Source organism: Cavia porcellus, unplaced genomic scaffold (genome assembly GCF_034190915.1).
Source record: "Cavia porcellus strain 051 isolate PalLab524CR breed Dunkin Hartley unplaced genomic scaffold, mCavPor4.1 scaffold_1, whole genome shotgun sequence".
In the NCBI taxonomy this organism is placed as follows: Eukaryota; Metazoa; Chordata; class Mammalia; order Rodentia; family Caviidae; genus Cavia; species Cavia porcellus.
Window position 1 is genome coordinate 233,957,683 of NW_026947484.1, and position 23,427 is coordinate 233,981,109.

At 47.9% G+C, this 23,427-nt stretch overlaps 3 protein-coding genes and 1 non-coding gene across 4 annotated transcripts; 3 read left to right on the plus strand and 1 right to left on the minus strand.

Annotated features, from left to right (window-relative positions):
- Nucleotides 1–6,593: 6,593 nt before the first annotated feature.
- On the plus strand, nt 6,594–6,730 carry LOC111757777 (small nucleolar RNA SNORA2/SNORA34 family). The gene has a single exon (XR_002792064.1). It is a non-coding gene; the product is annotated as a small nucleolar RNA SNORA2/SNORA34 family (small nucleolar RNA).
- Nucleotides 6,731–8,822: 2,092 nt separating this feature from the next.
- Nucleotides 8,823–11,476, plus strand: Prr30 (proline rich 30). The gene is made up of 3 exons (XM_013155730.2): nt 8,823–9,354; nt 9,436–9,488; nt 9,795–11,476. The coding sequence occupies exon 3, from the start codon at nt 10,049–10,051 to the stop codon at nt 11,339–11,341; it is 1,293 nt and encodes a 430-aa protein (XP_013011184.1). The 5' UTR covers nt 8,823–9,354; nt 9,436–9,488; nt 9,795–10,048; the 3' UTR covers nt 11,342–11,476.
- A 1,697-nt stretch (nt 11,477–13,173) lies between these two features.
- Preb (prolactin regulatory element binding) lies at nt 13,174–17,051 on the plus strand. Its single transcript, XM_003472917.4, has 9 exons — nt 13,174–13,480; nt 14,016–14,205; nt 14,385–14,608; nt 14,906–14,986; nt 15,104–15,228; nt 15,424–15,600; nt 15,747–15,819; nt 15,993–16,152; nt 16,322–17,051. Exons 1-9 carry the CDS (start codon nt 13,346–13,348, stop codon nt 16,414–16,416), a joined length of 1,260 nt encoding a protein of 419 aa, XP_003472965.1. The 5' UTR covers nt 13,174–13,345; the 3' UTR covers nt 16,417–17,051.
- Abhd1 (abhydrolase domain containing 1) lies at nt 16,996–22,182 on the minus strand. Its single transcript, XM_003472867.4, has 9 exons — nt 21,986–22,182; nt 19,125–19,285; nt 18,610–18,792; nt 18,409–18,454; nt 18,132–18,244; nt 17,836–18,009; nt 17,628–17,676; nt 17,368–17,533; nt 16,996–17,272 (listed from the first exon to the last, which is right to left on the minus strand). The coding sequence occupies exons 1-9, from the start codon at nt 22,094–22,096 to the stop codon at nt 17,064–17,066; spliced, it is 1,212 nt and encodes a 403-aa protein (XP_003472915.1). The 5' UTR covers nt 22,097–22,182; the 3' UTR covers nt 16,996–17,063.
- Nucleotides 22,183–23,427: the final 1,245 nt, after the last annotated feature.

Sequence of the window (23,427 nt, forward strand, 5' to 3'; positions counted from 1 at the left end):
ATTGGTTCTTTCTACCCCAAAACATGGGCTATCTTTCCATTTTCTTTCTTTCTTTTGTCTTTTTGAGACAGGGTCTCACGATGTAGTTCAGGCTGGACTTGGGCTCACTTTGTAGCCCAGGTTGGTCTCTGTCATGGTTTATGTCTGTGTCCCCCAGGCCTCATGAGTCTGCATTGTGCATTTGTGATTGGTTCATTGTCTAGTGCTTTGATTGATGGTGTCAGTGCTCCACTCACATAGGGGTGGAGCCAGGATGTGATGTAATGGCAGGAAGAAGGTGTATCTTGCTCTTTGCTGGTTCCTGCTTGCTGTTTGCAGCCCCCATGAACTGCAGCCCAGCCATGCCCACCTGCCTTGGAGCCAACTGAGTGTGGACTGAAACCTCCAAAAACTCTAAGAAAGAAACCTTTCCTTTCCCAACTTTGGGCTTCAGGTATTTTGTCTCAACAATGAGTAAAAAGTAAACTAACCCTCCTCCCCTAGCCTCCCGTGTAGCTGAAATTATGCAGGATATTCTCTCTTATGACTCTTATTCAGCATTCTGTTGGAGGTTCCAGCAGGGCAAGTAAGAGAGAAAAAGAAATGGCATCCAAATTGGGAAGCAAGAAATAAAACTGGACCACAGATGACATGATCTTATGAGCTGGAAGAAATGTACTAAGAAATCAGTCATTAGAACCAATAAACAAGTTCAGAAAAGTTGTAGAATACAAGATCAATATACAAGAGTCAATTGTATTTCTACAGTTTAGCAATAAACAATCAAAGATGAAAGTTTAAAACTATTCCATTTATACTAGTATACAAAAGAAAATCATAATAAGATGATGATATAATAATACTATACATAGAAATAGCAGGCACAGTGGCACATTCCTATTGTCCCAGCATTTTAGGTGGCTGATTTTTTAAGTTTTATTTTAAAGAGGGTAAAATTAAACAACAAAACAGAACACAAGAGAATATAAGAGACACAGATTTCAAAGCAAGATAACCGGAGATCTTTACTATCTATCATATTGTCTCTTGTTTTCTTCCAAATAGTTGTCCATATCTTCACATACAGTGAATTCATACAAAGCAACATAGTATAAAACTGATCAGAACAGGATGATGAAGGCATTTTAGGTCTTCAAAACCAGATAATAAGGAAGTCAACAATAGCTGTCATAATGTCTGTCCATACTTTCACGTATGTTGAAATTAAACAAAACAAAACAGACTGAAATCACTTTGAACAAAGAATAATAGTATTGCTGGGTTTCACATCATGGCACTACGGGATCAACACTAGGTACTGCAGTGTCTCTTTTTCTTCAAAGTAGTGGTTCATTTCATCATGCATTATATAATCGGTTCTCAGAAACTGTTTAGAAGTTCTTTGTGTGTGTGTGTGTGTGTGTGTTTTGTTTAGAAGTTCTATGCATGCATGAGTCTCTACATGTATATCTATACTTTCTGTATTAGAGGGGAAAACAAAACAAAACAAATTCCTAGAAGAACACGAAATGAAAAAGACATATAAAACCACAATACAAGGTGATCTATATTGGTTAATAAGATGTCTCTTGTTATCTTCAATAGTATCTTCAGGCATAGTATCATTCAACATAGCAGTACATAACAATATTAATAAAAACAAAACATTGGAGACATTATAAGACTTCAAAAGCCAGAGTGGGTATCCTAGTGAATCTTGTCATCTTCAGAGCATTTGCCTATACTCTCAGACTTGATACTATCAATCATAACAGATTTGAATAAAACCAGTCAAGACAAAACAGCAGTCTAATAAGGTCAGTCATAATAAGACATTGTAAATTATACAGGGCTTCAGATTAAGTTAATAGGAAATTAAGGATGGTTACCGTAGTATATTCTGCTATTTTTGGAATAGCTGTCTGTGCCCTCACATCTAGTACTAGTAGACAGAATATAATCCATCTAAACAGAGTGACAAGAATAATATGGATTTTAAACCCTGATACACGGTGCTAGGGGTTTAGCTCAGCGGCATAAGCGCCTGCCTTGAAAGCAGGCAATCGTTGAGTTCAATCCCCGGTACCGATAAAAAGGAAAAAGACAAAAAAAAGTGGAAAAAAATCCTGATATGCTATTAACAATGTCCTCTGCTTTCCTTTTTTAGATAATTCCTCCCCTTTCACTTTCACAGGGTGCACTGTACATTTTGGGTCCCACTAACTCCTTTAGTTTTTAGATTAGGGGGGCAACCCGCTATTTACCTAAGTGGTTCTGAACCTTTTTACTCCTGGGCTTGATCTTCAGTTGTATTTCTTTACCTACAATAGCCTCCAGGTTCATTATAGCTGAGTGGTTCTCCACTGCACGAAAGTATCATGTCTTTCCAATCTATCTGTAGCTGCTCGATGAGCTGTCCCTAATTTTCTCTGGTTCCCTGTCACATAGAGGATTGTTTTCTCATATTTTACTTTTGGTCCATAAACCCTCTTTCAGGTTAAGTATATTTCCTATAGAGAGCATTGCAATGGACCCTATCTCCTGATCTATTCAGCCTGTGTTTCTTTTTGTTAGTGTATCAAGGTCATCTATGTCAGAGATTATAACCAACCTTCTCTGCCTCATCTCTGCCATGCTATTTTTCTGCCATTGGTTGTCTACTTTTCTTTATTCCACTGTCTGCCTTATTTATTGAGGCCTCTCTGCCACTGTTCCTGAAATGCTAGTGTCTTTTTTTTCTCTCTCCAGAATGTCCCTCAGTATTTTTTGTAGGGTTGGATTGGTGGACATAAACTCCCCTAGTTCCTCTTTGTCATAGAAGCATCTTGTTTCTCCATTAAGTTTGAGAGACAGTTTTACAGGGCACATAAATCTTGGTTGGAGGTTATTTTCTTTCAGGGCCTGGACTACTTCACTCCAAGGTCTTCTGGATTTGACGGTTTGTGTAGAGAAGTTTGTGGTGATTTTGATGGGTTTTTCTTTATAGGTGATCTGTTTCTTTTCTCTGACAGCTTTTAACATTCTGTTCTTGTAATGAATTTCTGGGATCTTGATTATTATATGTTTGGGTATAGATCTGTTTTGGTTGTAGTTGGCTGGAGTTCTGTATGCTTCATATATCTGATTATCATTTCCTTTTCCTATGCTTTGGAAGTTTTCCTTAATTATTTCTGTGAATAGCCTTTGTATTTCCTTTATGTTTACCCCTGCTTCTTTACTCACGTTTTTTATTCTTAAGTTATAGATCCTCTTGTTGTCTTCTAGCTTTTGCATTGTTACTGCCTGTTTCCTTGTTATTTTTATTATTTTAATTTTTTTTGTCTTTTTCCTTTTTATCGGTACCAGGGATCGAACTCACGACTGCCTGCTTGCAAAGCAGGCGCTTATGCTGCTGAGCTAAATCCCCAGCCCCCTCCTTGTTATTTTTAAGAGATCTTTCCTTTTGCAATCACACAATGCAAACCTATCTTCAGGTTTTGTTAGTCTATCTTTAGTTTCTTTCAGACAATTTTGCCAGCTTTCAATGGAGTTTTTAATTTCCTGGTAATCTCTTTGAATCTGTTTCATGTATTCTAGGTTTTCTTTATATTCATCATCGAAGGTTTCTGTCTTTTTTTTGTGTTCCTTCCTTCTTCCATCTGTGTCTTCTTGGTAGGTGTTTAGCATTTCTTTTATTAATCTTCTTATATCTTGCTTTACTTGTATTAGAATTTCAGTTTTAAATTCGTCTATAGTGTCATGAAGATATTTATGTCAGCTGATGTTGTGTCAATATTGCATGTTTTCTGCCCTCAATCTTTTCTGTATTTACCTCTCCTGGACCCATTTTCCCTGGTTTGGGGGCTGGGGACTTTTTCTTATTTCTTTCACTTGTCATGTTTCTAGTTTCTTCCATACAGGTGTACGGTGGAGATCCCAGCCCCTGTCTGTATTGGTTAGGTTCTTCTGAAGCATGTTGTTTAAGGATTTCTGCCGTCTCCAGTTTGCTGTTGGTCACTGAGGTGCAAGCAGGGGCGATGTAGGCCGGCCCCTCCCCTCCAAGCCAGTCACGTTGGTGTGTTCTGCTGGACAGAACCAGTTCGGACAACTTTGGGGACAGTTTCATCCCTGGTTACTGGGTTCCGGCCAGGGACATGACCCAGCCCCAGCAGATCCCACTAGTCTGCTCTGGGCAAGGAGCAGCCAACTGAAGTCACTGCCTTTCCTTGTTCAGGCCCCTCCTGCCCAATTCCAATACGTCTTCCAGTCGGTCACCCCCACTCTCCCGGGAGGACCAAATCCTGAGTGCTCACCCTGGGTTAGTGCGGGTTTCCACGCCAGCCCTGTTCTCCACTGGGCTCACCAACCTGACTTCAGCTTGACTGCATCTCTGATGAGAGTGCCACGACCACGTGTCTGGCAGCTCCAGTGACAGTGCCGTGACCGCAGGCTGGACTGGCTCAGTCAAGGCTCCAGGCTTGTGCCACGTTTGTCTTTCCTTTCCTTTTTCTTTTTCTTTCTTTTTTTTCCCCTTAGTTTCTTCCTGGGTCATAAGAATCCCTCTCCTTTCATCCAGTCTTCTCCACGGTGGTAAATTCCAGCATCTGAGCTGTTTCTCTCAGAGATGTTCCCTACCTTGCTACTTATCAATCTGCCACCTTCTCCCTGGGATCCTGGGTGGCTGATTTAGGAGTATGGAAAATTTGAGCCTAACCTGGGCAATTTAGAGGCTTAATGAGCCCCTGTCTCAAAATTTTAAAAATGTATATTAAAAAATGCTGGAGGTGTAGCTCAGTACAAAGGCCCTGAGTTCACCCCCCAGTACTGTGAAGGAAGAAAGGAAGAAGAAATTTAAGGGGCCTGGATTTAGCTCAGAAGGGTGAGCGTCTACCTGGTAAGTGCAGGATCGTGAGTTTGATCACAGGCACCAAAAAAAGAAAAAAAAAAGAAATTTAACAAAATTTCAAGGTTTGTACATTGAAATCTATAAAATATCATTAAAAGAGATATAAAGATGGAAATATAGCTCATAGTCACAGATTGAAAAAGTATTATGATAGCAATATTCCCCAGATATACGGATTTAATGTTATTTCTGGTCTTTTAAAAAAAATTTTTTTTATTTCTTGCGAGTTCATTCATAAATCCTTATATTTAAACAGAATAAGACCTAATATTTAAACAGAATAAGACCTTCCACCCCGAAAAAAGTTCACTTTAATCCCTGGAATTTGTGAAATCCTATGCTCCAAGGGAGGAGAAGCAGGGTTGCTAATGAGCTGACTTTAAAATGGATTATCCCAGGGGCTGGGGATTTAGCTCAGCGGCATAAGTACCTGCCTTTCAAGCAGGCGGTCGTGAGTTCAATCCCCGGTACCAATAAAAATGAAAAAGACAAAAAACAAAAAAAAAAAAAAATAAAAAAAATAAAATGGATTATCCCAGATTATCTGCTGGACCCAATGTAATTACAAGGCTCCTTAAAAATTCAGAAGGGAGGCAGGAATGTCGGAGTCAGAGGGAGATGTGATCATGGAAGACTGGCACGGAGGTGTGATGGCGCCGGCTTTGAAGACATGGGTGGGGGGGATACAAACCAAGGAAGCATATGTCTCAGCCCACTTTCCATTTGCACTAACAAAACGCAGCTATGTCTGGCTGCTTCATAAAGAAAAGTTTTTTTAGCTCACAGTTTTGGAGGCTGAAAGTCCAAGACTGGGTGTTCAGTCCCCATTGAAGGCCTCAGGGAAGACATCATAGCAGCAAAAGCACACGCAGAAGAGACTACGTGGTGATGGGGGAACCAGAGTCCCGCAGGGGCCAAGCTGGCTGCCTTATAACCACCCATTCTCATGAGAACTAAGTCCACAAGATTAGCACTAATCTCTTCCCAGGGCAATTCCCCATGACCTAATTACCTCTGGAAGCTTCCAGCAATGTGTCCAGACCGAGCCTCCAGCACATGACTCTTAGGGGACACACCCACACCAGATCCAAACTATAGCCAAGGGCGACCTCCGGACATGAGTGGCAAGGAGATGGATGCTTCCTCAGAACCACAAGAAAGGAACTCAGGCCTGGAAGCTAATAAACCCGTGTTGTTTTAAATCACTAATAATCACAGGTTGTTAGGAGAGCAACCAGGAAACTAATACAACGGTCAACTGACACTGAACAAATGTGCTGAGGCATTTGCCTAGGGAAAGAATAGTCTTTTCAACAAGAGGCATTGGGCAGGGCTGGGGAATTTAGCTCAGTGGCATAAGAACCTGCCTTGCAAGCAGGCAGGTTGTGAGTTTGATCCCCGGTACCAATAAAAACAAAAAAAGAGATCTTGGGACACCTGAGCATTTATATTTAAAAGAAAGTGGACCCCTGCCTTTGCCACATACAAAAGTTAACTCCAAATGAGCTATTAATCTTTTAAGAAAAAATATTCAATGATCCTTCTCAAAGCACAGTCAGGAAGACTCTAATCGGGACAATTTTTCTTTTTATAAAAATAGGCATCACAGGGGCTGGGGATTTAGTTCAGCTGCATAAGAACCTGCCTTGGAAGCAAGTGGTTGTGAGTTGGATCCCCGGAACCGGTAAAAAGGAAAAAGACAAAAAAAAAAAAAAAAAAATAGGCATCACTGGCCCTGAATCAAGGCTGGCAGCTTCCTGACGCTGCTGGTTTCAAGCAGGAGCCTAAAAAGATGTCTTTCTATGATCTGTTGGCCATTTCAGAACTTGGGCAGTGAAATGGTCAATTCATTAGAAAGAAACAGCTTGAAGCAACTCCTCCACTCCTGTGAGCGGCTGTGAGTGTGGCTGTGAGTGTGGCGAGCTCCGGTGGCCCAGGACGGGAGCCAAGGGCGTTTACGGGGACCGGCACCATGCTGGCACTGGAGTGCCGGGAAACCCACAAACCTTCCCCACTACCTGTTTTGTTTTGTTGAACTTCAATATACATGAAAGTATGGACAGCTGTTTTGAAGAGAACGAGAGACTCTACGACAGCCATTAGTGACTTCCCTATTGTCTGGTTCTGTAAGACCTAAAATGCCTTCCTCGTTTTGTTTGGATCAGTTTTATATTATGTTGTTTTGTATGAATTCTCTGTATGTGAAGACATGGGCGATTATGTGGAAGAAAACAAGAGACAGTATGATAGACAGTGAAGATCTTGGGTTGTCTAGCTTTGAAATTTATCTCTCTTATATTGATTTCTTATGTCTATTTTGTTCTGTTTAATTTTACCCCCTTTAAAATAAAAATTTTTAAAAATTTAAAAAAAGAATAGGCATCACTGTGGGGTGTTATAGTGAGGAAAGGAGCCAGGACTCAGTTCCTGTAGCAGGCGGGAATTTGTAGCCGAGGAGCTATGTGAGGGTCAGTCCAGAAACATTATGAAGAGGAAATAGCAGGAAAAGGGCATTCTGGTTAAACCAACCTACCAGGCTGCTTGCTAAAGACGGGACAGCGTGACCAGACAGCACCTGGCAGAGAGTGGGGCTGAGGAATCCTGATCAAATATTAAGGACGATCAGATATTAAGGATGAGTGATTCTTGGCCAGATGGGGGGGGGTACTATAATCCCAGCACTCTGGGGGGCCGAAGTAGGAGAACTAGAAGGTCAAGCACAGCCTGGGCAACTCAGTGACTCGGCAAGACCCTGCCTCAGAATAAAAACAGGAAAAGAGAAAGGGCTGGGGATGGACTTGGTGTGAAGGCCGAGGATGCAGCTCCCAGTAGGGCACACACAGGCGCACGCTAATAATAAATAAAAGAAAAACTCTTGTGCATCGGAAGAGACCAGCTAGAGTGTAAAGAGATAATCCACAGAGCAGGGAAAAATCTGTAAGTCATTTATCTGAAAAGGGGCACATTCCAGACCAAATCACAAACTTTTTAATTCAGCATAAAACTAAAAGATGGTCCAGTGATTTGGATGAAAAGATGCAAATTAGTCCTTTGGAAAATGTAAGCCAAAACCTGAGTATGACACTATATCACTGTGGTACTGGGGCTTGAATCCATGACCTTTCTGTTGAGTCCTATCCCCAGACCTTTTTAAAATTTTGAAACAGAGTCTCAATAAATCACTAACTTGCCCATTGTGGCTTTAAGCTTGTGATCCTCCTGCCTCAGCCTCCCAGAGTATCGGGATTACAGGTGTATGCCACCACATCTGGAAACCTTACAACCAGTTTGGGAGAGTTTGGTAGTTCTGCAGATGTTGAATATGGATTCATCATTCGACTTGAGATAAATGAAAATAGATGTCCACACAAAACATGTAAAACACTGTTCACAGCAGCATTGTTTATCATTGCCAAAAAGAAAAACAGCCAAAATTTCTATCAAAGGAAGAGTGGCTAACTAAAGGAGTGGCCTGTTCATACAAAAGAATATTATTTGCCAATAAAAAGGAACGAAGTTCTGACACATAGTCCTACATGAATGAATCTTTCAAATACAACAGGGTGTTTACATGAACCATCCAGATTATGCAAATCTATAGAAACAGAAAGCAGATTTGTGGTTTCCAGGGGCTGAGGGGAAGTGGAGACTGGTGAGTGCCTGCTAATGGATACAAAATTTCTTTGGGCAGAGGGGGAGGAAAACTTTCTAAAATTACATTCTGGAGATAGTTGTGCAATCCTATGAATATTGGACTGTACAAGAACACGCTGAATTGGAACACATTAAGTAGGGGGATTGTGTGATATGCAAAGTATATCTCAATAAAGATGCTAAGAAAATAGTTCTAAAGCATTTAAGAAGCACATTCCCAAGTGGGGAAGGTGTGGGCTGTGAACCACTTCCTGGCGGGCAGAGGAAGACAGGAAGCCCAGGTAGGGTCTGTGGCCAGGACAGCAGCAGACAGAGGAAGTGGTGCCAGCTGTAAATTATCCGGACACGGAGCTGCCTAGGTACTGAAGGAGAAACTGAGGCATTCGGCAGCTCTGCCTGCTTCTCGGTTTTGTCAAGGCCCAGCCTTCACAGGGTCCCTGAGGGAAGGCACTTGGTACCTCAAGGACAAGCTTCTATGATGTCAGCACCTGACCTCTGTGACTCAGGCACTCTCTGCCACGAAAAGGGGCTCTCAGCTCCCACTGGTGGCGGCAACACCGCCCCTTAGACAAAGCCTGGGTCTCTCACAGCTCCCACAGGCTTTTACCAGCTGGTCCCACTGCTGCTGTGGCTGCTGGATGTGATAAACCATCTCAGCCAGCGCCTGGCTGACCCAGAGGACGTCAGCATTAGGATGGACAAGGGGCTCAGGGAACCGGTGAGAGAAATCCAGGGTGCTTGAAGAATCTCTGAGCCGAGATTAGGAGGCCGAACACACAGAAGACTTCTGGCTGGCTTCTGGAGGACTAAGACAACACTCAGAATCTGGGGTCAGGGTGAGTGTGGGGCGACAGACTCTAGGGCCAGGCGGGGGGCGGGTAGTTACCATCTGATGACTCTGCTACTCTCCCTCCCAGGTCCTCTCCTGGCTAGGTGTCTCATGAAGTGAGGCCTGGAGGAATCCTCAGAGGTAAGGAAGGACTCAGCACCAGCACCCTGCTGCCTCTTCCCATCTCCCCCCTTGTCCCAAACCCCTCCTCTAACTCTCACCTTCCCTGGAACATTTTGCCAGTTTTTTCCCAAAAGGGCAAAAGGGTTGGGGTTTAGAGAGTTCATTATGAAACTGGGCACCCAACGCAGGCCAGAGGTGGACACTATGTCCGCCGCCTGCCCCTGCAGGTCCTGTGGGGTGTGTTTTCCTCATGGTCCCATCAGATAGTCAACCTGTCATCAGATAGGCCCTTCTGACCCTCTGTTCCTATGTATTCATCAACAGCTGACTACACAGAGGCGAGAAGCCAGGCTCAGACAGAGGCTCCCACCTGAGCACTCTGAGGGCCTCAGGCTGCAAGACCAGCACCTCCTCGGCCTCCTGCTGACGACACCGGTAGCAGCACCAGCCTGAAGCCACAAGGCACCCAGAAGGCAGCCTGGATGCTCAACCTCCCCCGGCCCTTGATATTGGGGTCCTGAGCCCGCTAGGTTTTTAATCCCTCATTTGGTCGCCCAAGGCCTTTTGGATTTAAGGCAATGTTGCCTCAAAACCAGGACCAGGTGCTGCTAGGGAACACTTTTCCTCCTGGCTGTCCGCCTTGCAGCCTCTCACAACCTTCGGACTCCCCTCACTCCAACCTCCAGCGCTGGTCTCTGCGTCGATCCCCCCCTGACCCTCACCCATCTGTGTCCACTTCCCCAGAAACCCGTCTGTCCTCCCCCTTTCCTCCACAGACCCACACTTCCAGTCCTCAGTTACACTCTTGCAGTCATTTGGACTTACCTCCACACCCCTACTCCTCCTCTCTCCCAAGTCTCCCCACTTTTTCTCATCAGAGCTACCCTTACCTCTCCAATCCACAGTCCTCTTCCAACTGCTACTGGTTGTGCACCTCGCCTCCTTTTACCCACCCCTCCTCGGCTTCGCAGCAGTGGAACTCCCTTCCCGAATCCCACTGCCAAAGTACTTCCCACCCCGAAGACCTCCTTAGCTCCCCGCTCACATCCCGCAGTCCGGCCCTTCCTTCTCCAGGGATCTACTCTAACAGGCAGGCACAGCACTGGAGCCGGGGAACCAGGTCCCCTGGGGTGGTGATGGGATGCACTGCAGGTGACAGGAACCCTGCAGAGTTCAGGAACCCAGGGTCCCTGGCCCAGACCCTGGTGGCCCGGCTGGGGCTTCGACGCATTGCACACGACCTACGGCTCCTGCTTTTGCAGCATTTGTGGTTTGGCAGAAACAGCCAGGCCCCAGTTGTGGAGTATCCCATATGCCTCTTGTGCCTTCATCTCCGAAGTCCTTCTTGTCCTATCTCCAAGTACAGTACTGGACCTCAGCTGCTTGCCTTTCCTCAACTACTACCCTGTGCTCGAGGCAAGGAATTTGGGCCACGCCGAATGGGCATTGGCTTTGGCCTCCGCCTGTCCTTGGGTGAGGCCAGGGCCTTGAATCTGTTGCCAAAAAGAAGGCAGAAGGGAGCAAGGCCTCGGGGCAAGGCCGCTCAATCCCCTTGGTGTGAAACACCTGCAGCACAGGCCCAAGGGGCTTGGGGCCAGGCTGATCCAGCCCCAGGCACATCCTCCTACACTCAGAGCCTCAGGTCTGCACATCTTCAAACACCAGACTCCACTCAAAGGTCAGGGCTTTCGCATCAGGCCTCAAATCAAGCCTCCCCAAAGCCCAGCCCTTCTCCAGACTGTGGACCACAGTCTTTTCCCCAAAAGTTCTCATCCCAGTTCCAGAGCTACGGAGGATCCCTGGAACTCCTTGCCCAAACCCCAGACTCTACACCAAGCTCTGACTCTCAGGGAGCCCCTGAGATTATCTGAAGAGCTGGCCGGCCAGAGGTCAGATATGTTCTCTCCTGAACCCTGGAAACCCCCTGTGGAGTCTTTTCCTAGCTGAAGCAGACTTGAGGCAAACTAAGGCCCCATTTAGTCTTCAGTGTATCCAATAAAGCTTAACCCTGAAAACTTGTGTCTGTGTCCTGCTGAGCCCGCAGAATTCATGACTATACCAAGAAGATCCTTGGGTGGGCTGTCAAGGAAACAGAGGAGCTCAGGAAAGCAGCCACTGTACATCCAGGAGGGCAAGGGACCCACAAGGGAGGCTGGGAGGCTGAGGTGGGAGGATCACAGGTTCAAGTCCACCATGATCAATTCAGCAAAAACCTGTCTAAAAATAAGGGGGTGAGGTACAATGAAAACCTGTGATCCCCACGTAGGGATGTAGCCCAGTGTGAACACACTACACACGAGATTTCTGCAATCTCTACCAGCCCCACCTCCGAGACCCGCAGAAAAAGGGTGTGTCTGATGTCACAAAGGACGGAGAACCTAGGACCTGAGGTGCACAAGAGCTCAGTCAGGCCCTTCATGGTTTAATTCATTTCTGTGGGACAGACACTGGTGTCCCCAAAGATGAGGCTGCAGCCCATGTGTCCTTACAGAGAATTTCTAGTGCTCATGCATAGGCGATCAAGAGTATCCAAACACAGATCAGAAACCCCCAGGTCCCTAAGGACTGTGGGGTATAAGGCACAGAAGACACCTGTCAGGGAACCTGAGATGTTTCATAGGATGACAGAAGGTCGTGGCAGCTGCATAAGTAGAAATATAAAGCAACTAAAAGGAAATGGCAAACTCTGCCAGCATAAAGGAGTGTGTTATATTAAGGTGCTGTGGTTTCCTCATACTGTAAAAAAAAAAAAAAAATAGCTTATGAGTCAGGCAGCTAGCTAGTAGAAGGGCCTGAGATAAAGTTGGGTGACCAGCCACACTGACAAAAATTTAGTGAACTAGAACTTTGGACAAGAATGAACTTCCTCAGGCTATGATGGGTGGCCACTAAAGAAATGACCAGCTTTTGTGCTCTGTTTACAATTAGTTCTGAATGGGCGGAGGCAGCCCCCCATCTGGGGACACCTCCTGAAAGTCCAGGAGCTACTTTACTTCCAGTAAAATCCTATCTTTCTCCTTTGGTTTGCATCTTTGTTCTCTACAGCAGAACTACAGCTGGGGACTCAACAATACAGTATGAGGAAACAATGAACCTGGGGTTTGACACCAGGTTAAAAGCTGCAGGTTGTTGTAGATATGTGACCTCGGACCAATCACTTTGTCTCACTTGGCTTATTACTCCTGAGTGAGAACAGCTCTAATTTTAGGATTTATTAAACGTTTATGGAAGCCTGACTTGGTTGCACATGCAACGCAGTCTGGGAGGCTGAAGTAGGAGGATCACAGGTTCAAGTCCACCATGATCAATTCAGCAAAAACCTGTCTAAAAATAAAGGGATGAGGTACACTGAAAACCTGCGATCCCCACGTAGTGATGTAGCCCAGTGTGAACACACATACACACACACCTGTCTAAAAATAAGGGGATGGCGTATACTGAGAACCTGCGATCCCCAAGTAGGGATGTAGCCCAGTGTGAACACACACACACACACACACACACACACACACACACACACACACACACACACACACACACACGCTACACACGAGATTTCTGCAATCTCTACCAGCCCCACCTCTCGAGAAAGAGGGCGTGTCTGACGTCACAAAGGGCGGAGAACCGGATTGGGCGCCAGGGCTCAGTGGCCCGCTAGTGCTGACGCGTAGCGTCGTACTGCGCCTGCGCGGAATGCAGAGGGCGTAGGCGCGTGCGCACTACGCTCCTTGGAAACCAAATTCGACAGCTCGGTGTCGAGACGCCGGTGTTGGCGAGTGGTTGGAGTTGTAGAAACTCAGCGGCAGTGAAAGAGGTCCGGTCGGCGACCGGACGAATTCAGCAGCGGCTGGCGCAGTAAACGCGTGGCAGGCGGGATGGGCCGGCGCCGGGCTCTGGAGCTGTACCGGGCCCCATTCCCGTTGTACGCGCTTCAGGTCGACCCCGGCTCGGGGCTGCTCATCGTAGCTGGCGGAGGAGGCGCCTCCAAGACTGGCATAAATAATGGAGTGGTGAGAGCGCAGGGCTACTGGGGCCGGGTCACCGCGCTGGCGAAGGGCGACTCCGGGGAAACTGGGGCGGCCTCAGGGGTGAACCGCACTCAAGCTTCGAGTCTTGCTTAATTCCAATAAGCAGGGACCGGGCGCTCGGATGCCAGGGTAGTTGAGGGACTCCGAAATTAAGAGCTGGACACCGACTGCTTAGGTAGGAACTTCTATGCTCAACCTCAGGAGCGGTTCTAAGGGGTTTGTCCCGTTCTCTTCCGGGATGCATACACTATTCTGTCTGCCCCCTAGCAGTGGTGAATGGTGTATTTTTGGCCCTTAGGCTAGGTTCTTAAGCTGTTCCAAGCTTCAAGACGATCTGTAAACCAGAAGGTAATAATCTCTGCATGCTGTACAGATTGAGGACCAAATAAAAGATTAGAGGCTTAGCCCTGTGAACTAGAAGACACATTAAGCTAAAGGGTCAGACTAGGAGGTGAGTTTGCCTTGATCTGCTCTCCCTGCACCCCTGAATTTCGTCCATCCTGGTTGTCTCCCACAGCATTTTCTGCAGTTAGAGCAGATTGACGGGTGCCTGAGTGCCTCTTTGCTGCACTCCCATGACACAGAGACACGGGCCACCATGAACCTGGCCCTGGCTGGTGACATCCTAGCTGCGGGGCAAGATGAGCACTGTCAGCTTCTGCGCTTCCAGGCCCATCAGCAGAAGGGCAGCAAGGCAGAGAAGGCAGGTGAGAAGCTTCGGGGAAAGGGCAAAATGAGTGAGATCATTCATCTTGGTCAAAAGAAGTGGAACTGGAAGTGGGGTTATGGTGGCAGCCACAAGCTGGGATATACACCTGTCCTGTAGAAAGGGATCTGTACTACTTAATGTAGAAGACTGTATCCTGGCAACCTGTTTGTATTGCAGGTTCCAAGGAGCAGGGACCTCGACCAAGAAAGGGGGCAGCCCCAGCAAAGAAAAGGGGAGCTGAAACTCAGCGCGAGGAGTTAGAGCTCAAAGTAGAAAACCTGAAAGCAGTGCAGACAGACTTCGGCCTGCAGAAAGATATACTGCAGAAAGCTGTGTGTTTCAGCCCTGATAAGACCCTGATTGCCACTGGAGGGACAGATGGCCACATTCGTGTCTGGAAGGTATGGTTGAAGGGGTCAGGAAGAATGAATGTCAACGGAAAAAGTCCAAAAATGTGAGAATCTGAATTCAAGTTCTTGAGAACTTATATGTAGCTGTGAGATGAGAAAAGAGGTGTGGGGGCTGGGGATTTAGCTCAGTGACATAAGTGCCTGCCTCACAAGCAGGCAGTTGTGAGTTCAATCCCTGGTACCGATAAAAAAGAAAAAGACAAAAAAAAAAAAAAAAAAGGTGTGGGGGTCGCAATGCTCTTGCTAGTCTTGGTCTAACCATGGTGCGTGGTGGTGGCTTGGCCGTAGGTACCCACCCTGGAGAAAGTTCTGGAGTTCAAAGCCCATGAAGATGAGATCGAAGATTTGGCTTTGGGGCCTGATGGCAAGGTAAGGAGGTGGGTTATGGGACCGGGGTGCAGAAAAGGAAAAAGGAGGTGCTTATGCTATCTGTATAGTAAGCAGATCTTCTAACTGTCCATCTTTGGAACCTTTATTCCTGACTAGTTGGTAACCGTGGGCCGGGACCGTAAGGCCTTCGTCTGGCAGAATGATCAGCTGGTAACACAGCTGCACTGGCAAGAGAATGGACCCAGCTTCTCCGACATACCTTACCGCTACCGATTCTGCAGGTATGAAGACTGATGGTTAAAAGACACACAGCCCAGCTAGGGAAGGGAAATGGAAAACATTAGGGGAGGGCGGACTGGGGAGGACTGTGGTCTTGTTCATGTTACCCTAGGCCTACCCAGGGTCCACCAGGGCAGAAACCTTCACTGGAAGGCTGGGCACGCCCTGGAGCTGAACGGCCCTTTGCCGGCCCCCAGGTTTGGGCAGATTCCAGATCAGCCTGCTGGGCTGCGACTCTTCACAGTGCAGATCCCCCACAAGCACCTGCAGAAGAAGCGCCCGTCCTGCTACCTCACAGCCTGGGACGGTTCCACCTTCTTGCCTCTTCGCACTAAGTCCTGTGGCCACGAAATCGTCTCCTGCCTCAATGTCAGGTGCGAGACAGTATGGGCTTGGCTAGGTAAAGGGTGCTCGGGGGAGCTTGGGAAGGAGTCCTGCCCGAGTCCCTAGGACAGCTGTTGGTAAGTGAAGGTGGCCGCACTGGCCTCCAGGACAGTGAACACTTTGTTGTCTATTGCAGTGAATCGGGCACCTTCCTAGGCCTGGGCATGATCACTGGCTCTGTTGCCATCTACATAGCTTTCTCTCTCCAGGTAATGGACGGAGGTGGGCACAGCCTGTGGGAGGCTCGCAGGCCTGTGCTACTGTGTGTACAGACAGGCGCCTGGCCTGGCCTGTAGGGGAAGCCTGCCTCCTGGGGTACAGAGCAGATTTCTAAAACATTTGCAGCTGGGCCTTCCCTCACTAGTTTCCTTCCTACCCCCAGCGTCTCTATTATGTGAGAGAGTCTCATAGCTTTGTGGTGACGAGTGTGGCCTTTCTCCCTGAGAAGAGTCGTGGATCAGAGCTGCTTGGTTCCCACGAGACTGGCTTAGTCTCCGTGGCTGCCGACAGTCGTTGCCAGCTGCACCTGCTGCCCTCACGGCGTGAGTAGTTGGGGTGGGGCTACCACCCACCTTCACCTGCAGCGCACAGTCGGCCCTAGAGAGAGAGGCCGGTCCAGGCCGTCCCTCCTCCTGCTCCTTGAACAGAACGGGTTGAGGGCTGTGGTCTTCAGGTCTGTGACGCCCCTTTCTCCCTTCTCCCCACCTGCAGGCAGCATTCCTGTGTGGCTGGTACTTTTACTATGCGTTGGGCTTATCTTCGTGACCATTCTTCTGCTCCAGAGTGCCTTTCCAGGTTTCCTTTAGTTTTCCGGCTCTCTGGGAATCGGGCCTGGACCGGCCATCATCTAGAGGGGACTGGAGGCCTAGATTCCCATTACTCACTCCATTTGGGCCCACAACTGAAGATGCCTCTGATGATGGGTACTACTTGCCTTTCTCAGTCAAAGCTTGGCTGTGGCCCTGCGTGACTCTGGGTCCTAGGAGCCCTACGTTCACCACCTGCAGATCCACGCAGGACAGTGGTGTTTGAGTGCAGACCACACTACCTGCCTCCTCGTCTCTGCCCGTCAGAGGCTCCGAAGCTGAGCATGTCCTCTGCAAACATGTGAAGATGCCCAAGAGCTTGGAGGCACTGCATCCTTGCTGCAGAAACAATCAGTTTCTCCTGCTGTCACACTCTTCACGTGAAGCCCCTGGCTTTTGCTGGGGCGCAAGGACTGGCCTGACACTTGCCATTATGACATAGAGAGGCCAAAAAGAAGAAGACTCAGATAGTCATCTGTGGGTTCAGATGGATAGCACCAGGCCAGCCAGGCTAAATATGCAATAAGTTCCCAAATCCCTATGCCAGACTTGAGGAAAGGGAAAATAAACCTCAGCCTGTTAGGCAGGAAGGGTTGATATTTAATAAAAAAGGGAAGACTGAATTAAGCCCCCAAGTGGTAGACTTGTCAGCTCTTTCTGTCCCCGGAGGTGAGCACCTTGAGGTCAAGCAGCTCCTCTGGGTGCTGGAAGATGGCTTTGGCATACTGGTGGAAGAGGCGGCTCATGTAACAGTGCTGCCAGGGCAGCAGGCCTTCCAGGAAGCCAATGTGGCCACCCCGAGCTGTGATAAGCAGTGCAACATGGGAGGAGTTTTGGGCCGCCTGTAGGGGAAAGGCTGGGAGGGGTCAGAGAGGTGGTCAGGAACCCGGCTCCTGATAGGAACCCAGGCTCTCCTCGCCACCAGTATCTCATGTGTCTCAGGGTACTCACCATGGACTGGGGAGAAGGGGTCATCTGCTGCATTGAGGCAGAGCACGGGGCGCTGGATGGCGCCTACCTTGTTTTTGGGACTTGATGCATGGTAGTAGGCAACCCAGTCTGGATACCCAAAGGCTACAGATGTGTAGCGCGCATCGAGCTGGCGGATTGTGCGGGCCTGTGCAGTAGAGGCAGCAAAGACTCAGATAATAAAGAACAAGAAGAGGGAAGACCAACACCGGGGCAGGGGTGGGCTGAAAGAGTGAACATACCTGTAGGACAAAGTCTACATCCACCAACTTTCCAATCGCCTTTCTGTTTCTGGAAGAAAGTACATCGAAGATTGTCTTGATTCCTGCGTCTGACCCAAAGCCCACAGCCTATCTATCCTACTGCCTCTTGGGAGGAGAAGGCCCAGGTGACGACATACCTAATCGCTGGGCGAGCCCACCCACTTCCACTGGCCAAACTGCATCCTACCTGTCCACAAACTGGCAGAGCATGGATGTGAGGGGCTCGTTGAAGAGCAGCGAGTTCAGGGGGGTCTCCAGGGAGTACGCCGTCTCAAAGGAATCCCAGCATGCAGACAGAGTCAGTCCTGCCACCAGGCCCGCAGCCTCCCCGGTCTGTGCCAGGTAGTTGAGCAACAGGATCCTGTGGGGTTGGGTGAGAAGCCGTGAGACAGGGTTTGCATGAGCGAGGCAGGAGCAGGAAAAGGGCCTGGAGGAAGAAGGGAACGCTGGGCTCTGGGTTGAAGCCTGAGCAGCAGCCATTACCCTCCAAAAGAGATGCCCGCCGCCAGCACTGGCGCTTGAGGGTAGCGGCGCTTTATGTGGCTCACAGCCATCTCCAGATCTTCCGTGTAGCTGGCGCAGTAAGCCCTGTGGGTCTAAGGACACACAGGACCACTGGACAGGGAAGGAGGCCGTTGCCAGAAGGAGGGAAACGGAAGGGTTCAGGAAGTGGTGGGGAACAGGAGAAAGGGAAAGTTCGAAGGGCCAAGATCTGTAGGGGAGTGGGCACAGAGCCACCAGGAACCAGGGGAATACTCACCAGCAGCTCTTCCCCACGGCAGCCTCGGTTATTAAATACAACAGCCCTGGGGGCACACGGGTACATGAGCCAGGTCCTCCCACAAGCCCCCTTTTGATAATCATCAGACCCTGTTGAAAGACTCCCTGGAGTACCACGTCAGAGTCAAATTGATTTCTTCTTAGTTCTCACTGGCCCTCTCATGGGCTGTGCTCAGCCTACCTGTAGCCATCCCTCAAAGCTTGGTCAACCAAGTGCAAGATGTAGGTGGTCTGGCTACTGCCACTAATGCCAGGAAGCAGCAACACAATGGGCTGAGTGCCAGGGTCAGGGCGGTGATCATTGTTGGGCTGCTCGGCCCAGTCTAGCAGGAACTGGCCTCCATCTGGGGTCCGGAGGACTTCACTGTGGTTTGGACAAGAGGAGCATGCAACGGTACTGTGAGGAATTTAATACACTTCCAGGGTTCACCTCCTGCCTCACCCACACTCAAGTCCTGCAACTTCCCATCACCAGCATCATGTGAAGGCCGACTGTGCAACAGTACGGCTGACCAAGGTGGGATGGGGACAGGAGATTAGGACATACTGGGTGTGCAGTTAGCCCTTTGGGACATCCAGTCTCTGTGCCCTGAACACACTGGGGTAGACGGGGCGAAGATTACCTTCGCTTTAATAAAGCTAAGTCAGTTTTCCCTACCTGGAGTTTCACATTCTCCCATCCTGTTCCCTTCCTACCTCCGGTAAGGGATTTGCAGCTTAGATTGCAGAAAGACACGAAAGATGGTTTGCAGCCGTCCCTCGAAACACCATAGTGTGGGGTAGAAAGTCTCCACAGTGAGGGGACAGTGTTGCCTCAGGAACCTCAGAAATGGAGGTCCAGCCACCAGGCGAGGGCTCTGTAATTACACAGCACAATCTGCCTCACTCCCCTGATGTGGCTGGTGAGACACCCAATGCCCGGGGGTAAGTGACTCCCCTTCCCAGAAGCAGGCCTGGAGAACACACCAGAAGAGAAAGAGATACTTAGCACAGCTCAGTCTGGAATGGCTGAGTCACCTCTGATAATAGCCAGAGCCACAAAAATCTCCAGTCCTTGAGGGTCACTTTTCTGGAATTGACTGGGGACTGCCTCCCCCACTCAACCTGTCTCTGCCACAGACCCATGTGGGAGACAGTAGGCCATATAGACTGCTCCGGAGGAAGGGCTGAAGAGGTGTGGCACTGTCCAACCTGGGAGCTTTGTCTTGCAGATGAATTAACTACACAGTCTTCCTCAGACTCTGGCTTTTCCTGATAGGAGCACTCCACTGTCTGCATGTTCCCTAGTGTGTGGTCACTGCTGAGCGGTACCTTGTTTTTTCTTACATGTGGGGTGCCTGCCATTAAAGAGCAAGCCCTGCAGGAGGATTAGTGCTAATGTGAACACACTTCTCTACGCCAACTAGGGGAAAGGTAGAGATGGGCTAACAGGAACAAATGAGGTCAGTGGGCAAAGAGCCTGGACTCAACTTTGCTGCTTGCTTCTGGACAGACAACCTGTGGAACCTGTGTGCTACAAGCAGTTACTGTGCTAAGCCCAGCCTTAGGAAGTAAGGTACAAGTGACAAACTTGTAACTTTTGGAGGTCAACTAGTTTGCCCAAAGTCACACAGTAAGCAAAAGGCAAGGCAGAATTAATAATTTTATCACCAGTAAACCTTGTGAAAAAATGTGTGCTCATTGTGTTCTCGTGCTGAGTGAGACCCTTCAGTGGAGCAGGATGCAATGTTGGATAATTTGTTGAAGAGCACGAAGCTTCCCACAGCCTGTGTGTGGCCGAGCTGAAGATTCAAACCTAGGTCTGTCTAACCTAGTACTGTGCCATTTAGATACTGCACTCTGTCCCCTCCAACTGCCAAGATATTGAGTTCCTATCATTAAATTCTGGATCAAACAGCTCAGTAGTGTATAACAAGGCTAATGTAAGGCTGGGGATAGCTCAGTAGCCTAGTGCCCACCTGGCAAGCGTGAGGTCCTGAATTTGATTCCTGGTACCAAAAAAAAAAAAAAAAAAAAAAAAAATGAGGCTAATGAATTAGTGTCTAGGTGTGATTTATGTGTGTTACCTTAACGTACCTCTAGCAAAGTTTCTTGATTCACTCCTGAGAATTATGTAGTAATAATGCTACTCGCTGCTGTGATTAAATCAGGATTAATCCACGGTTATGCTGGACAGCCCAGGTCCCATGTGCTAAGGACCTCCAGAATAGTACCTTTCCTGCACTTTGGCCAGTGTTGGGAAGTCAAGAAAAGGGTTTGTGAATTAAGTGGCACAAATGTGGCTTCCTGTAGGGCTGCAACAAGCAAAGGTCAATGTTAGTTAAGGACAGGTCTGATCTAAAACAACTAACTTTCCAAACCTGATGCATAAGATGAGGCTTACAGAGTACTGTTAGATCTGGATTTTTAAACTTTATTAGCAAGAATTATTTATTTAAGTGGTAGAGATTAAGCACATTCTATACCACTGAGTCATATCCCAGGCCCCGAGTTAATTTATAAACCATGCCAATGTAGAAAGCTTTGAAAATATAGAAAAGTCTAGATAACACTAGAATGTCCTATAGGTCTCAAAAAATGTTTTGGTACTAGGAATTGAGTTCAGGGCCTCCTGCATACTAAACGAGCTCTACTCTGAGCTATAGTGCCCAAACTGTTGGGTTCAAGTGCCTCAGCCTCCCCAGTAGCTGGGACTACAGCTACATAAACAGTTCCTCCAAGTTGCTTTTTGTTTTGTTTTTTCAGCCAGGGTCTCACTGTGTAGTTTAAACTGGCTTTGAGTTCATTATATAGGCCAAACTGGCCTTGAACTCATAGTGATCCTCCTGCCTCAGCCTCCTGAGTGCTGGGATTACAGGTGTGCACCACCACTCCTGGTAAGACTTTTTAAAGAATTTGAATCAATAGGTTTCTTGTTAGACTCAGCTACCTAATACTGATTTTAATAAAAAGATTTAACTTTTCTTAGATATGTAGATTATATGTTTTGTGTAAATGTCACAAAATTCCCAAACTGACTGAAACCAGCCACTTCAGAATTTCTCAACGCACTGGAATCTAGACCTTTAAAAACAGGGCTGAATGCGCAAGCACGGCTGTGGTTATTCACCAGTGAGACACAGCGTTCAGCCAGCCCTCAAGGGGAGCAAGATCCTAGTAGGCTGATGGAGATGGTGTTAAAGAGTTGGCCACAAGCACATACTTCGTGGGTTCTATCATTCGGTGCAGACAATGAGAAACTCGGCTAGATCACCTAAAAAGAAAAGGGAAGCAGAGAGAGCACATCTGGCACCTCTGGACGCCTTCCACCCCACCTTTCCGCAGATGCCTTCCACATTCCGTGGGCAGCACCCTTCCAGTGCCCCAAATGTCCAAACAGGCAGAGGGAGATACAGAGGTGAAGCAGAGACTCTCCAAAAGGTGACAACAGCAACTTTCATTTGGGGAAAGGGACCCAATCATTAAAGCTTTCACAATGCGCTCGAACCGGGGTTAAGCCTCCCCTCTACCCGGAGTACCCCCAAACCCGCCGGCCAGAGCACTGCGCCCGCACCCACCTGGAGCACACATGCCCAGTAGTAGCCCAGGTAGAGAGCAACGCAGGGCAAGAGCAGAGAGAATGTCTCTGTCCAGGTGCTGCTCTGGGGACTAGGAGAGGAACTCGGCATCTTTTGTGCGGGTAAGCTCCAAACCCCAGGCTGGCCGCTGTCCCGGGAGCCTGAACCCCCACTCTTCCGCCCGCAGGTTGCCGCCGGCCCCCCTCCACACGCCATTGGTCGGCCTTGCAGGCTCCGCCCCCGGCACCGCCCCGCCCACCGCCGAGGCAGCGCGGGGCGTGGCCAGGGGCGGTGCTGGGGTGCGGGGCCGCTGCGCCGGGAGTCAGAGCAGAGTTCACCCGGAATTCAGAAGTGGTTCCCTGCTTCGTGCACGCCTCTCGGCCTTCTCAGCCCCCTGCTTTCCGCGGGCCGTTACAAGGGGTGCAGCGTAAGGACGACCAGCCTCCCCCACAACTGCGATCTTTTTTTCCTCTGCGAACTGTATTAGGTGGCTTCCTCAAGGGTTCACACCCACCGAGTCTGACCTGCGAGAGGCACAGCCGTCCTGTGGGCGTAGGCTGCCCTGTCACTCAGAGTACAGCCGTTCACAGTGACCCTCACACACTTGGCACAGCCACTGTCCAATTGTTGCACAGGTCCAAATTTGCATGCTTAGGTTTCAGCTGCTCTGTGGTGACATTCCACCCCTAGGTTAAAGTCACTCACGCAGGCTCACCACGGTGTCGCACGCAATGCTGCCAGCAGTAGGCATGAACTAACTCCATTTTGTCTCTGATTCCATTTGTCCCCTTCCCTTTTCTGAGCCATTCTTTCCTTGAAGGAAGATATAGATAGATAGATAGATAGATAGATAGATAGATAGTATTTTAAAAACAAACAGAAAAAGGATAACGATGCAGAATTCCAAAAACTAGGAAATTAACATGAGTTAATATATTGCATACTGTTATCTTGAAAGTAATTGTTCAGATTACAAGATTTAGGCATGAAAAATATTATCCAACAATCAGACAATGAAAACAATTGTTCCTTTTGATGAACAGAGATTAGCAGTATAGTTATCTAGCTGATATATATTTACATACACACATGTATGCATACATGTGTATCTATATAATCTTTTCCCTTCTTTCTTTTCTCCCTTCCCCCATCCCAGTTGTTCTTTCCTTTTGAGCACTTTATTTCCCTTTCATTTTCACAATATCTATAGTACATTTTGGGTTTTGTTTACTTCTTTTTTATGCTAGGAAGACAGTACGATATTTACACATGTGAATCTGATTTATTTCACTTATGAGTATGATCTCTAGTTGCATCCATTTATCTATAGGAGCCTCAAATTTATCCTTCTTTATAGCTGAGTAATACTCAATTGTGTGAAAATACCACATCTTTTTTATACATTCCTCAGTTGATGAGCATTTGGGTTGTTTCCAAGATCT

Coding starts and splice junctions, on each gene's coding strand:
- Prr30 (XM_013155730.2), top strand. CDS start 10,049: ATGTTGCCTCAAAACCAGGACCAGGTGCTGCTAGGGAACACTTTTCCT.
- Abhd1 (XM_003472867.4), bottom strand. CDS start 22,096: ATGCCGAGTTCCTCTCCTAGTCCCCAGAGCAGCACCTGGACAGAGACA. Junction 17,677..17,835: donor CTCTGCCAGTTTGTGGACAG/GTAGGATGCAGT, acceptor ACTTTCTTCCAG/AAACAGAAAGGCGATTGGAA. Junction 17,534..17,627: donor ATGTAGACTTTGTCCTACAG/GTATGTTCACTC, acceptor TCTACTGCACAG/GCCCGCACAATCCGCCAGCT.
- Preb (XM_003472917.4), top strand. CDS start 13,346: ATGGGCCGGCGCCGGGCTCTGGAGCTGTACCGGGCCCCATTCCCGTTG. Junction 15,229..15,423: donor TACCGCTACCGATTCTGCAG/GTATGAAGACTG, acceptor GCCGGCCCCCAG/GTTTGGGCAGATTCCAGATC. Junction 15,820..15,992: donor ACATAGCTTTCTCTCTCCAG/GTAATGGACGGA, acceptor TCCTACCCCCAG/CGTCTCTATTATGTGAGAGA.